Genomic DNA, 13,109 nt, shown 5'->3' on the forward strand with positions numbered 1-13,109 from the left:
TCATTTCCTGTTTTTCATGAAGTAGAGTTTAATCAAAGTTTCGCTGAATGTATTTATTTATTTACTTGTTTTGCGCCCCTTCCCCGATTTCTATTCCACAGCGATGGCTTGGCTCATGAATATTAATTGCGTAATGGAACGTTCGGCGGCCGTTACTATTGCGTGGTTGGACGTCAACCAAATGACGTCAGACTGTCTTAATTAATATTTATAGAGTCTTTCGTATATTTAATAGTAGGCGGAGTCTGGCGCTCAGGACAGAAAGAAATAGACGGAGGCACGGCGGCGTGAGGAGGAACACGGACGCTCGCGGAAGACACGCGTTTCTACCTGCGTATCAGAAGAATTACAGCTGCTTGTTCAGGTCAGTGGAGCACACTCATAGACTGTCAAGGATGGTTTACACTTAAATCAAGCATCTGCTACTGCTGTTGTAATTCCTAGATGTTATTATTGATCTATGGATACTAATACTAACATGTGAGGGATGTGGAGGTTGACTTGTTTTTGAGTTGTTTGCTTTCAGTTCCAGACCCCAGTCCCTATTTGTGTTCAGAGCCTATAATTAAACAGTTGCTGAAGCTGCTATAAAAAGTTCACTGCAGTCATCGGAAGACAACGCTTTGCTCAAGCAGTTTAACTGTAGTTAGACCACAGTATTAGATCAGATCAGATAAGTTCAACTGTGGCATCAAAATAGACCTGCAGTTGGATAAACTTAACCTCTATGTTAAGACTAGCCTATGTCTTAAGAACTAGTTTGACCAGCTAGGAGTTGAAAAAGTGTTAACCAGTCTTACTTTTTGGATTCAAGTTAGAACAATCTACTTTTATGTAACTGACTGTACAAAGTTATGACTAGTCTTAAAAAAGAAAAGAAAAAGGGATGACTGACTATTAAGACTAGGCTAAGCGTTTATGCAACTGGCACCTGTTTAACAGTGAACTTTCTCAGAACTTTGCTTAACGTTCTCTCAAAGTTATATTTTAAAGAGTTCATTGGATGCGACATTTACTTCTGTTGTTGTTTGAATATAAATTTGTGTTGGACGTGTGTGTACACATCCACCCTATAATGATAAAAATCCACCAAGTGTTTTTTTTTGTTTTTTTAAATCCCTATTTTAAAATCCCCTTTCTTTAGAATCATATAGTTTTGCACAGGCCCCTCCCACGATAGTTGATTGACAAGTCCGTCTTACCTGAGACCCGCCCTAAGTGAGCTGAGAGCTGTCCGTCATTGTGTTGACCCCGATGCAGGGGAAGACAAGAATGATTTCTAAGAGATTGAGATGTTTTGTTCTTGGATGTAATAATGAACATAGCAGTGGTCATTTACTCCTGACATCTGAGCCGCTGAAGATGCAGAGGACTAATATTACTTTAGTTTTTCAAGGAAATGCGCCAATTTGCCTAAATTCATTTAATTTGCACAAATCATTCATGATCCAGCTTCATACTGAAGAAGTGAATAGAAGTTTTTTTTAATTAATCTTACAAATCTCTTTTCCAGTCTGTTTACAGTAAGTTTACAGTCAGTTCATCACCCCACGGAAGAGAGGGGCGGGGTCAGCAGAGCTCATTAGCATTTAAACCAACATGGACTTGAACAGCGAGCTGATTTTGACAGGGTAAAAAAGGTGTTTGTAAATTCTAGGAAATTCTAACCAAAGTATGTAATTGACTTTTCATTAAGACTCTAAAGAATCATATCAACTTGTGGAAAATGATGCATCTGATGGCCCCTTTAGCGTTAATGTTAAGTGTTTGTTCAAACTCCTTTTTGTGTCTTAATAATATTCGTAAAACATTAGAAAAAAAAACATTAATTATAAATTGTTTGTGGAACAAGATATTTAAGCTGTTATTTTTTAAATGTTACTACTTCTTTGGAATGTTTAGAAAACATTTAAAAGTAACATTCCCATAATGTTTGAAAATGATCAAATGAAACGTTTACATAACCAACCAACCTAACAAACAAAATTAAGTTTTGAAAACTTTTTTTTTTTTTTAATGGGTGTTCTGAATGGTCAGAGAACATTCAGAAATAACGTTTTCATATCTTAATGAGAATGGTAGTAAATCGTTCTTTTGTAACTGTTTCAAGACAAACATCAGATTAAATCAGTTCTGTTTCGAAGGTTTTGGAGGGATTGTGTGATTTAATATGTTTTAAAGTGCCGTAAATGGTCATAATATTTGACAGGAATGATAGTTATGCTAAACACTCATAGCTGTGAAATGCACTTGTGAGTGATTGATCACAACAGTCCGTTGGCACAATATGTCAGTAGAATGATGGGATATCATAATTTTAAAGAATTCTAAGCAGTCACATTTTCTGTTCCTTTCTTAATTGCACCATTAAATAATCACTGGAGATATTTTCTGCAATACTGACTGGGCATTCACACACACACACACACACACACACGTTTACTTAGATATCAAAATGTAGACAGTGCATTAGCTGCTACAACCTAAGTCCATTTCAACCATGGAATAAAAAAAAAAAATACTTTTAGAGTAATAGAGTTTATATCTAACAATTCTGACTTTTGTCCCCCTTGCAGTTCTGAGAAAAGTCTAAATTATGAAATACAAACTCAAAAATCTGAGCATAAAAGTCTGAATTGTGGGAACAAAATAAAAATAAATAAAAAATTAAAATAAAAAAAAATAAAATAAAAATAAAAAATAAAAAATAAATTAAAGTGTTACAATAAAAATTAAAAGTTAAAATTTCCTTTTTTATTATTTAATAACTAGATGTAAACTCAGAATTCTGAGAATTTTATGTTTATTTTTTTTATATTTTGAGATTAAAAACGGGAATTTTTGCTACAATTGCAATTCTAAGAAAAGATTTTGGTAGATTTGATAAGATTTATGTACATCTGGGTACAAATTTGTCCCCAAAATAGGTTAAGTAAACACACATACACACACATGCATACACACACACACGCACACACTCACTATCCTTAATCAAATAAATTCCTGAGCCGCAGGGCTGTGTGACGGGAAACAGAATAGCTCAGGAGTGTGTGAGTGTGTGTGCACAGATCCAGGAGACCTGAGGACTGTGGAAATGTGTGTTGCTTGAATCCGTTCTTTACTCAAGAAACACTTGTGCAAAAAAATAGAAGCAGTCTGTGTCTTGGAAAAAAATCGCTGTGCTTTGGAGAATACTGATTAGATCGAGATCTCCGAGAAAATCCGAGCTATCAGAAAGAAGAAGGTATTTGTGTTGTGCTTTGTGTAAGTGTTGTAAGTTTTCATGTAAGAATGAGCCGCGGGTCAGACGTCTGGACCGGTTTGAAGTGAACCTGGAATACCTGGAGACTTTTTACTATGATCCCCTTTGAAGGATTTCTTCAGGAAAGACTTTACACTTAAAATCAGAGACAGAATGTGTGTTGATTGTCATTTAAAGTGAGCATTTTATAGACCTTATATTTTTTTCTTGTCTTAAATATGACACCCTTTAAAGTCGACAAAGTAACCAATTGAGTAGCTGTTTGCATGAAGATATTTTTAGCTATATAAAGTATATACACTACAGTACTGTAAATGAATGTAGTGTTTTATAGTCATTTTGATAATAAAAATATACAGAAATTTGTATTTTTTTTTTTTGTTTGATAGATTACAAAAATCATTAAAATAAAACTAAAATCTACATACATGTATTTTATTTCTTAAATATTATAAATTATAAAAAACATTTAAATGTATGATATTATAAATGATAAAAATCTCTATATTTTGTATATAGAAATGTTTATACAAAAAAAAGTTACAAATATCTATCTAAACACATATTTCTGAATGAGGCGAAGCATTATTTTTTTAATTATATTTTTTATTAAAAAAGGAACAATTTTGTTCTTTGGAATAACATGCTTGGTTGAATTGTCAACAATAGTGTGTTTGTATCAGCGAATAAATATAACATTTTGATTTTATTATACTTTTAGTTGTTGAAGCAGCACACAACTTTTGTTTGTAATCCTATTTGTTATCCATAAGCAATGAAATGCATGAAAATAGTGAAACATATGAATAAAAAGAATCACATTAGTTGTTGTGAGCATAATTTTTCTCTGTTCTTCAGGTGAGGTGCGTGTGTGTCGCTCACGATGTTTGTGGCGTTGCAGCTGTGTGTGCTGGTGACGGTTTGTTCTCTGAGCGCTTCGGTGTCTCCGTCCTTGTCTTACGGAGAGCGAGGCTCAGATCTCGGCCTGCAGGTGTTTTTACGTGTGGTTCAGGACAAACTGCAGGAGAATGTGGTTCTGTCTCCTCACGGCGTTGCCTCTGTCCTGGGGATGCTGCTCCCCGGGGCCCAAGGGGACACTCGCCGCCAGCTACTCACAGCCCTCAAATACAAGAAGACAGGTGTGTGTTTGCTCTGGTTTCGTTTGCAGTACTTGTGCATTGAAATGCTCAAAAAATAGGAATCTCAAGTCTGTAAAGGACATCTACAGACTGATGTGTTGTGTGTTGATTCTGCTCTCAGGTCCATATAAGATGTTGCGGAAGTTGCATAAGTCCTTGACGACTAAATCCAATGCTGATATTGTGACGATTGCCAATGCGCTGTTTCCCAACGAGGGCTTCAGCATGAAGGAAGACTTCCTGAGAGCCAACAGGGAGAACTTCATGTGTGAGAGTCAAACCATTGACTACAGTGACCCGGAGAAGGCTGCAGAAACCATCAATGAATGGGTGAAGAACAGCACCAGAGGTACAGCTGACCCCTGCATCTGATACCCTCACCTCTAACCTGCGTTCATTAAGAAGGATTTTTACAATACTATATCTCATAAAATGTCATGTTTATCCCTAAATAAGCTCTTAGCCCTGAGAGCTTTAATAAATTAATTTTTTTTGTGGTAAATATGTAACTTGTAGAATATTTATATCAATAGTATAATAATGTTATAGGCACTTTCCATGAATAGTCTACAAACTGGGTTAAAATTATTATTTTTAAAGCATTAGAAACACAAATCTGTTGAAAAGATAATACATTTTTGCAGTGAAGAAATATTTGTGATCTTACACACATTTTTGGAATTCTTAATCTTTAAAATAATTCTAAATTATTATAATAATTTTTTTTTCAATTTATAGCATGTTTATTAATAACTAAAAAATTTATTAACAAAAACAACATTTGTCTAAAATATACAAACTTTATTTGTTTTTATTTGTTTAATTACTTTTAATTATTAATGTTAAAATGTTGTAAGAAAAACTATGTTTTTCATAATAATAGGAAGTAGAAGTTTTTCAGTAAAAAAAGCTATTTGTCTGTTTTATATTGATTTATTTATTTATTAATTATTAACTTTATTGTTAATCTTAAAATCATTTCCAACATTATCATAAGAAAAAATAAACTTTATTTAATTTATAAAAATTAGAGGTTTATAACTAAAACAACGTTTTGTTTCAGTATAAAAATGTAATTTGTTTATTTATAAAATATTTGATATTTTTAATATGGAAGATATATAAGAAAACAAATGAATAATTTTCTTACATTTCTCGGAAGTTTGACAATTACTGAAAAATTATTTTAAAAAATTGTACCTATTTTATTTAAAAATGACTTATTTAAATGGCTTATTATACAAAATATGTATATATATATATATATATATATATATATATATATATATATATATATATATATATATATATATATATATATATATTTATTTATTTATTTATTTATTGCAAAATCACTCAAGTCAGGATTATAAACTATATTAAAAAATGTAATGGCAAAATCTCATACAAAATGATCACAAAACAAAACGGCTGATATTTATATTTAGTTTGACCTCTTGATGATGTCCTTTCATTGACAATTAGTTGAAAAAAGTTTTTTTTTATTTTTTTGTATGCCTTATTTAGCATTCTGTTTGTGTGAAGTGGCAATTACTTATAATATTAATATTGCATATATTAATTTTTTATTATTTTTCTTTTTCTTCTTTATCAGGCCAAATTCCCAGTCTTGTCAAGGCAGATATGTTCGATCCAGCTATGACTCGGTTGGTGGCTGTAAATTCCATTTACTTCAAAGGCCTCTGGAAGTCCCGCTTCCAAGCCCAAAACACCAAACCCAGAAGCTTTACTGCAGGCGACGGAAAGACATACAAAGTTCCCATGATGTCCCAACTCTCTGTTTTCAGCATTGGTCAGATTTTCTCACAGGTTGCATCAGATATTACACTCACACACACATTCAGAAACTGTTGAGTAATACAAGATTTTCCAACCACGTGATTCATGCCTTTGTCTGGATATATGTGGAGCTGTTTTCCAGAAACGGCGATGCAATAAAAACGTTGCTACTTTTTAAATCGCTGGGAGTGTATTTTAGCTTTACAATTCCTCGTAACCCAGCAGATGGTAATAAAATAGTATAAAATGTGAATTAATTGAATTCTAATGCAAACGCCAATAGTGCCTATCCATCGCCAGAAGGATTTAATCTTTAAAAAACACAATAAAATGCTCTTTTACTAGTTTTGATATAAACACTTCACAAGCAGAATAAAGTGTTTTATAGACCAAACGAAAGGACTGCATTTCTAAAGTTCACAGGGGTGACTGGGATATGATCCACACATGCGTGTGTCGGGTATTGGTTTTTGAGGAACATTTAGGTTATTAAAACGAATATTTAATAGTCAAGTGTATTATTTGACTCTGTTTTCGTTCTCTCTGCAGGTCAAGCAAGCACTCCAGAAGGTTTGAAGTATACAGTGATTGAGTTGCCGTATGACGGCAATAGCATGAGCATGTTTATTGTGTTGCCGTCAGAGGAGGCCACGCCCCTCTCAGCCGTCCTGCCACACATCTCCACGGCAACCGTCCAAAGCTGGACCAAACTGCTCATCCAGAGGAGGATGCGCCTCCAGATGCCAAAGTGAGATTCCCGTCCTTAGCGTTATCTTTTAATATTCACTTTTTTTAGTCACATCTTTTGGATGCTGCAGTCTTATTTTAGAATACATTTATATAATTATTTAATATAGATTGTATTAATTATTATAATATTTAGTCAATATTAATATTGGATAATACTAACTGACTAATGGTAATATGTCTCTGTTTATTTGAATATTAAGTCCATTATGTCAAAATGATGTAAAAATTATAAGATGCTAAGTCTTAGTAAGGTAAACAATTATCACATTTTGTCATTAATATGACTTTTTAATCAAATTTTGGCCATAATTGATTTTTATCTCATAATTTTGTCGTAATTTTGAGTATAATTATAATTATAATTTTTGATCAAAGTCATAATTGTGACTTTTTTTCTCATAATTATGAAATAGTACAGTATGTCATTTTAATTTTTCTATCTCATAATTATGAATTATTATTTAATCATTTTGACTATGTAATAATGACTTCTGTATCTCATAATTATGACTCATGTCATAATTGTGGCTTTTTATCTCATAATTATGATTTGGTATGTTATAATTATAACTGTTCTGACTTGATCATTTGGAATTTTTAGATAATCTATATTTAAGATAATCTTATAATTAGAGCTGAAACAACGAATCGATTTAATCGATTAAAATCGATTATTAAAATAGTTGTCAACTAATTTAGTAATCGATTCGTCGCTAAATAAATTTTATTTGCCATAAGCGGCTCATTTCGTGCATATTTCAAATCTGCGGTGACCAAAGTGTGGCAGTAATGAGCCACCGGAGGTTTTACTCAGCCAGTACAGCAGGTGAAGTAGCGAATAGCCAATAGCTGGCCTCGTTTTATGTCACGTGCTTCCCGAACAGCGTCTCTGCAGCATTCAGCGGGAAGTGGGAGTACTTTGAGCCTTCAAAATGAAGAGTAACCTGTAAACTCTGCACTACTGAACTGTTTAAGGGGCCGTTCACATATCGTGTCTTTTGCGTGCTCAAGTTCGTTATTTCCTATGTAGGCACGCAGTATGCACTCTCATAATGGAAGCGACGCGGTCGCGACACGCACGCGGTGCGATGCGCCCGTTTTTCCAGGCGCGTCCACACCGCATCCATTTATCCTTTGCTGAAATTTCCGGGTCTTCATGGAGAGGGCACGTCATGGAGAGAGCACGTCATGGTTGCTTAGCAAAGGCAGACGCCTAAGGGGCGCTTCTGCCCGAGCGCTTTGGAAAGAAGGAGAAAGCGGCGCGACTAGCGTTTTCCACGCGTTTTTAGGTGCGATATGTGAACGGCCCCTAAGAATTTTATTTGTGCAGATTCTCCAGTACAAGGTTGTTTGCAAATGTTTAGTCGTAAAAGCTGATAACATTGCTTTTTAACAGTTAACATTTAAAGCTTTACAAACATGTTATGTGATCAGTTTGTCGTTTACCAGTTCATAATTCAGACTTGCAGCCTAATTATGACTGAATGAGAGAGGTAAATGTTTGAGTATATTTAAAATGCACTTCTTTTCTAAGTATTCACTGCTCTTTTTCACACAGAAGGTTTTTTGTGTGTGTCCCAATTTTTTTTTTTCTGGACAACCTTCTGATGGATTTTACTTTAAATTGTGAGTTCCATTGGCACTTTTTTTCGAAGGATTGTTTACAATTTCACAGCATAAGCTATAAAGCTTTTTCCCAGTAAATAATAAAATACAATGCACTGCAATTTTATTCTGTTTTATCCTTATACTTCGTGAAAATATGTTCTCAAAGATTCCTTAAGCTTTGTTTGGGATGTTAAACTACTTTAGGAGCTCTAAGGACTGCCATGGTGAAAACAATATTTGAAATCTCCTTGTGAATTTTGCTAGAGTATGGATCAGTGTTTTGATTGCAGAAGAGTTCGACAAAGGATTACTAACATAATAAAACAACTCCAGGTATATTTTTGATGAGGATATGACAATGCAAAATGGTTAAAATCTCTTAAAAATCTATGCTGAGTGATAAAGACCCTTTATTAATAATTTACTTGGGGAAAAAATGGAAAAAACTAAAATATAAGTAAATAAACCGATTAATCGATTAATCGTAAAAATAATCGACAGATTAATCGATTATCAAAATAATCGTTAGTTGCAGCCCTACTTATAATTATGACTCAATAGGTCATAATTTTGACTTTTTATGTCAGTTACATTTGTATCTCATAATTATGACTTGGTATCTCATAAATGTGACTTTTTTGTGATTAATTATGAGATAATCGTATAATTATGATAGTATGTCATAATTTTGACTGTCAGTCACATTTGTATCTTGTAATTATGACTTGGTATCTCATAAATGTGGTTTTGATAATTATGAGACAGTCTTACAATTTTGACTCCTGTCAGTCACATTTGTATCTCAATTTGAACTTTTTTTAAATGATGAATATCTTATAATTATGACTTAGTTTGTCATAATTTTGACTTTGTCATAAAGACATTTGTATCTCATAATTATGAGATTATAAAAAATTTTGACTGTCAGTTGTGAGATAATCTTATACTGGGTCATAATTATGTCATAATTTTGACTTTTATCTCATAATTTTGATTTAATGTCATAATTAACTTTTCTGACTTTGAATATTATCATTCACTATTTTTATTTCATAATGACTTGTATTTTTTTCATAATTATGAGACCATCTTATAATAATTTCAGTATGTCTCAGTATGTTGTAATTTTGATTTGTTAATCTCATTATGACGTTTAATCTAGTCATTCAGCTGTATTTCAATTGACAAAAGATGCTTTAGGATTTTCTATAGTTTTAGTTTCAGTTAACAATAATGCAGTTTGTTAACAATACCGCACTGGTCTGATCTCTAGTGAGTCTCATGGATGAGTTTCTCTGGTTTCTCCTCCTCTTCTCCGAGTAGATTCACGGCAGAGGAAGAGGTGGATCTGGAGGGTCCTCTCACAGCGATGGGAATCAAAGACATCTTCAGTAAGACCAAAGCTGATTTCAGAAACCTGAGTGAGTGACAAATGCACACCATTTTCTTCATAAGTTCATTTTATGTGCATGCATATGTTTGTGTTTGAATGATATGGTTGGCTGTTGACTGTGAACTTCAGCATGAATCTTGTCTCTCAGTTAAGTGTGAAAGTGAGTCCGAATGATTATGTTAGTACGCTGGTCACCATCCAGAGACACTCCCAGCTCCGCGCAGCTCCAGATGATCTCTAAAGAGAGAATTCTCCTCAAAGCCTGTGCTGTATTTCCATAATTCATGCTGTTAAGCCACAGACTTTAACCTGAAATTGCAGTGAGCAGTGAATCACTGCGCCACTTCACTTTAAACTATTAAGAAACTCCACAGTTCACCCAGAAATTAAATCTATCATCATTTACTCAACCACATGTTGTTATCTATTCAAGGGAACACAAAAGGAGAATTTTTATCCATACAAAGACCTTTGCCTCCTTCAGGCTCCAAAAAGTATCACAAAAGCTCTTCTTAGAGCTTGACAGGTATATTCAGTGTGAAATGTCATTGTACAGAGAACAGAAGAAAGTCATTGGGTTTGGAATGACAGCAGGATGAGTAAATGATGACAGGAAGTTTATTTTTTGGTGAACGATCACTTTTACCAAATTTAAAGCCCTTCACTTGCTTAAATCTTGAATCTGCTAAATTCTTAAACATGAATTAGTTTAGGAAAAGCAGAAGTTCTCTAACGTTATAGAAGCCTATGTCTGCCACAGAAGAGAAAAAACTATGGTTTGATAATTTGTAATTATGACAGTAGAAATTATGAGAGATGAAATCATAATTATGTATAAGAAATATATATTTTTTTACATAATAATGGCAAGTTTTACTGTTGTATTTAGGACATTTTTGAATAATTTTGATATCATTTTAATTTTATTTGTAATAATTTTGACTTTTTAAAAATTATGCATTGGTATAATTAATTATTATAGTCATTTTGACTTTGTATCATAGTCTGCCTTTATCATAATTGATTTACCTCATAGTTTTTACTTCTTGTGCCATAATTATTTTATTTCTCATAATTATGACTTTTTATCTTCATTTTGACTAGTAATAATTATACTTCTATCTTATAAAGTATGACTTGGTATGCTGTAAATATCATATTCATGATTTTTCGACCTAATTGTGGTTTATCTCATAATTATGACTTAATTGTGACAAAATCAGAACTTTCACACTGTATTTATCTCATTATTTATTTTGTATATCATAATTTTGTCGTTATGTGAAAAGTATGGGTTTATCTCATAATTATGACTTATCACATTTTAATTTTGACAATTATTGATTTATGTTCATTTTAAATCTCATAACTAGGACTTGTGTTATTGTAATTTAGATTTTTATCTCATAATTACGATTTAATATTTCATAATTCTGACTTTTTTATTTTAGCTCATATTATGAGATTATGACTTGGTAGGAAACAATAGTGGTGACTTTGATTTACAATATTATTATTATTTTATTTTTTATTATAATTTTTTTTTCTTTATGTTCTGGGCATGAGCTTCCAAACAATGTCGAGAGAATCAACCTGGAAAATCAGAAACCGACGAAAGAATGACGATCCTAGGAATAATGTTAGAAAATAATGAGATGGGCAAATATAAAGACATACCAGAGTAAAGAGAGAAAATATAGACTATAAATGAAAATTCATATTAACTAGAGGAAGGAAGGAAGAGGTTTTGTAAGCAATGTAGGCCAAAGCTGTGTCAGTCTGAAGTGTGTTGTTCTGTTTCCCTCTTGTGGCAGTCTGATGAAATGACATGTGTCAGTGTATGAATAAAGCAATCTTTGTATACTTCTCTATGCTAAAGCTTCATGCTGTGAGTAAAGACTTGTGTGTTTGTGTGTGTAACAGGTTTAGAGTCTGTCTATGTGTCCAAAGCACTTCAGAAATCTAAGATCGAGGTCAATGAGGATGGAACCAAAGCCTCTGCCGCCACCAGTATGTTACAATATCCCATGATTCCTCTGTTTTGAAGTTGTTCGTAACCCTCGGTCATTGGATGTAAAGCAAGACCCCTCATCTGTGCTCATGATCCTAATGTGCTTGTACTCTCTCTCTCATTTCAGCTGCAGTCTTGCACGCCCGATCTTCTCCTCCGTGGGTGACTGTGGACAGACCGTTCCTGTTTCTCATCAGACACAATCCCACAGGTGCACACAGTCTATGGGCTTTTTATTGGTTTATGAAACCGTAATATTGAAATGCATCTCAAACCTGTTCTCGTTCTTTTTTTAGGAACTATTTTGTTTGCTGGCCAGATCAACAAACCTTGAGCCAGCGAGGAGATTCGTTCAGCTGTCCACACACACAGACTGATAAATATATTAAACTTTTGTCTTGGACTGTCTGTTTCTCAAGTGTCTTTCTACCCTCATTTTGACTTTGACTTTATTATCTTTTTATTCTTGAGTTCCTTTTATTTTATAAGAATAAATAGGATTTTATAAGATTTTATACATGGTTTGTAATTTGTCTAAAGTCAGTCTTTCTCACAAAATGTGTGCAGCTTAAATGCTGAGATAATTTTTGTTGAACTTTTTGTCTTTAATAAAGTGTCAGTTTATTTGTCACATTAATGATGTATTTCCCTGCATCGAATCTTATTTTATTAAATAAGGTACTTAAACTGGTTCACTTGGCTTTTTTCTAACTCTTAACAAAACATTTGTTGTTTATTTAATAAAATATATTCAAGTTAGCTGCTTTGGTAGTTTCGTTTTTTATGTTTGATTAATGGTTATATTACATTAAGATCAATAAGACAGTACAGTATTTTTAGATTATCTGTAATCTGAAGCACAACACAGGACAGGAGAACGACTCTGACCTTCTGTCCTAAATAGACACCGCTTACAAAGCTTCGCTAGGTGAGATATCTGTACCGTCTGTAAAAACAGATGTTGACACTAATATGTTTTAGATTTCACTTGAGAAAATATGTACATGCATTCTATTATATGCCTTATTTTTATACAACACATATTTTGAAGAAAAACCTTCAAGCTTTTATTGTTGTTGGTTTTCTTTTGTGTCTTGAAAGCAATATTTTATTTGTTTTGATTTATAAATGATAGAAATAAGATTA

General features: G+C 33.0%; 1 protein-coding gene across 1 annotated transcript; it reads left to right on the top strand.

Moving 5' to 3' along the window:
- Positions 1–218: 218 nt before the first annotated feature.
- LOC127972969 (glia-derived nexin-like) lies at positions 219–12,722 on the top strand. The gene is made up of 9 exons (XM_052577010.1): positions 219–364; positions 4,121–4,401; positions 4,523–4,750; positions 6,017–6,214; positions 6,751–6,949; positions 9,883–9,980; positions 11,876–11,962; positions 12,091–12,174; positions 12,260–12,722. Exons 2-9 carry the CDS (start codon positions 4,146–4,148, stop codon positions 12,295–12,297), a joined length of 1,188 nt encoding a protein of 395 aa, XP_052432970.1. The 5' UTR covers positions 219–364; positions 4,121–4,145; the 3' UTR covers positions 12,298–12,722.
- The last annotated feature ends 387 nt before the right edge of the window (positions 12,723–13,109 follow it).

The sequence above is a fragment of the Carassius gibelio genome, chromosome B15 (assembly GCF_023724105.1).
Source record: "Carassius gibelio isolate Cgi1373 ecotype wild population from Czech Republic chromosome B15, carGib1.2-hapl.c, whole genome shotgun sequence".
In the NCBI taxonomy this organism is placed as follows: domain Eukaryota; kingdom Metazoa; phylum Chordata; class Actinopteri; order Cypriniformes; family Cyprinidae; genus Carassius; species Carassius gibelio.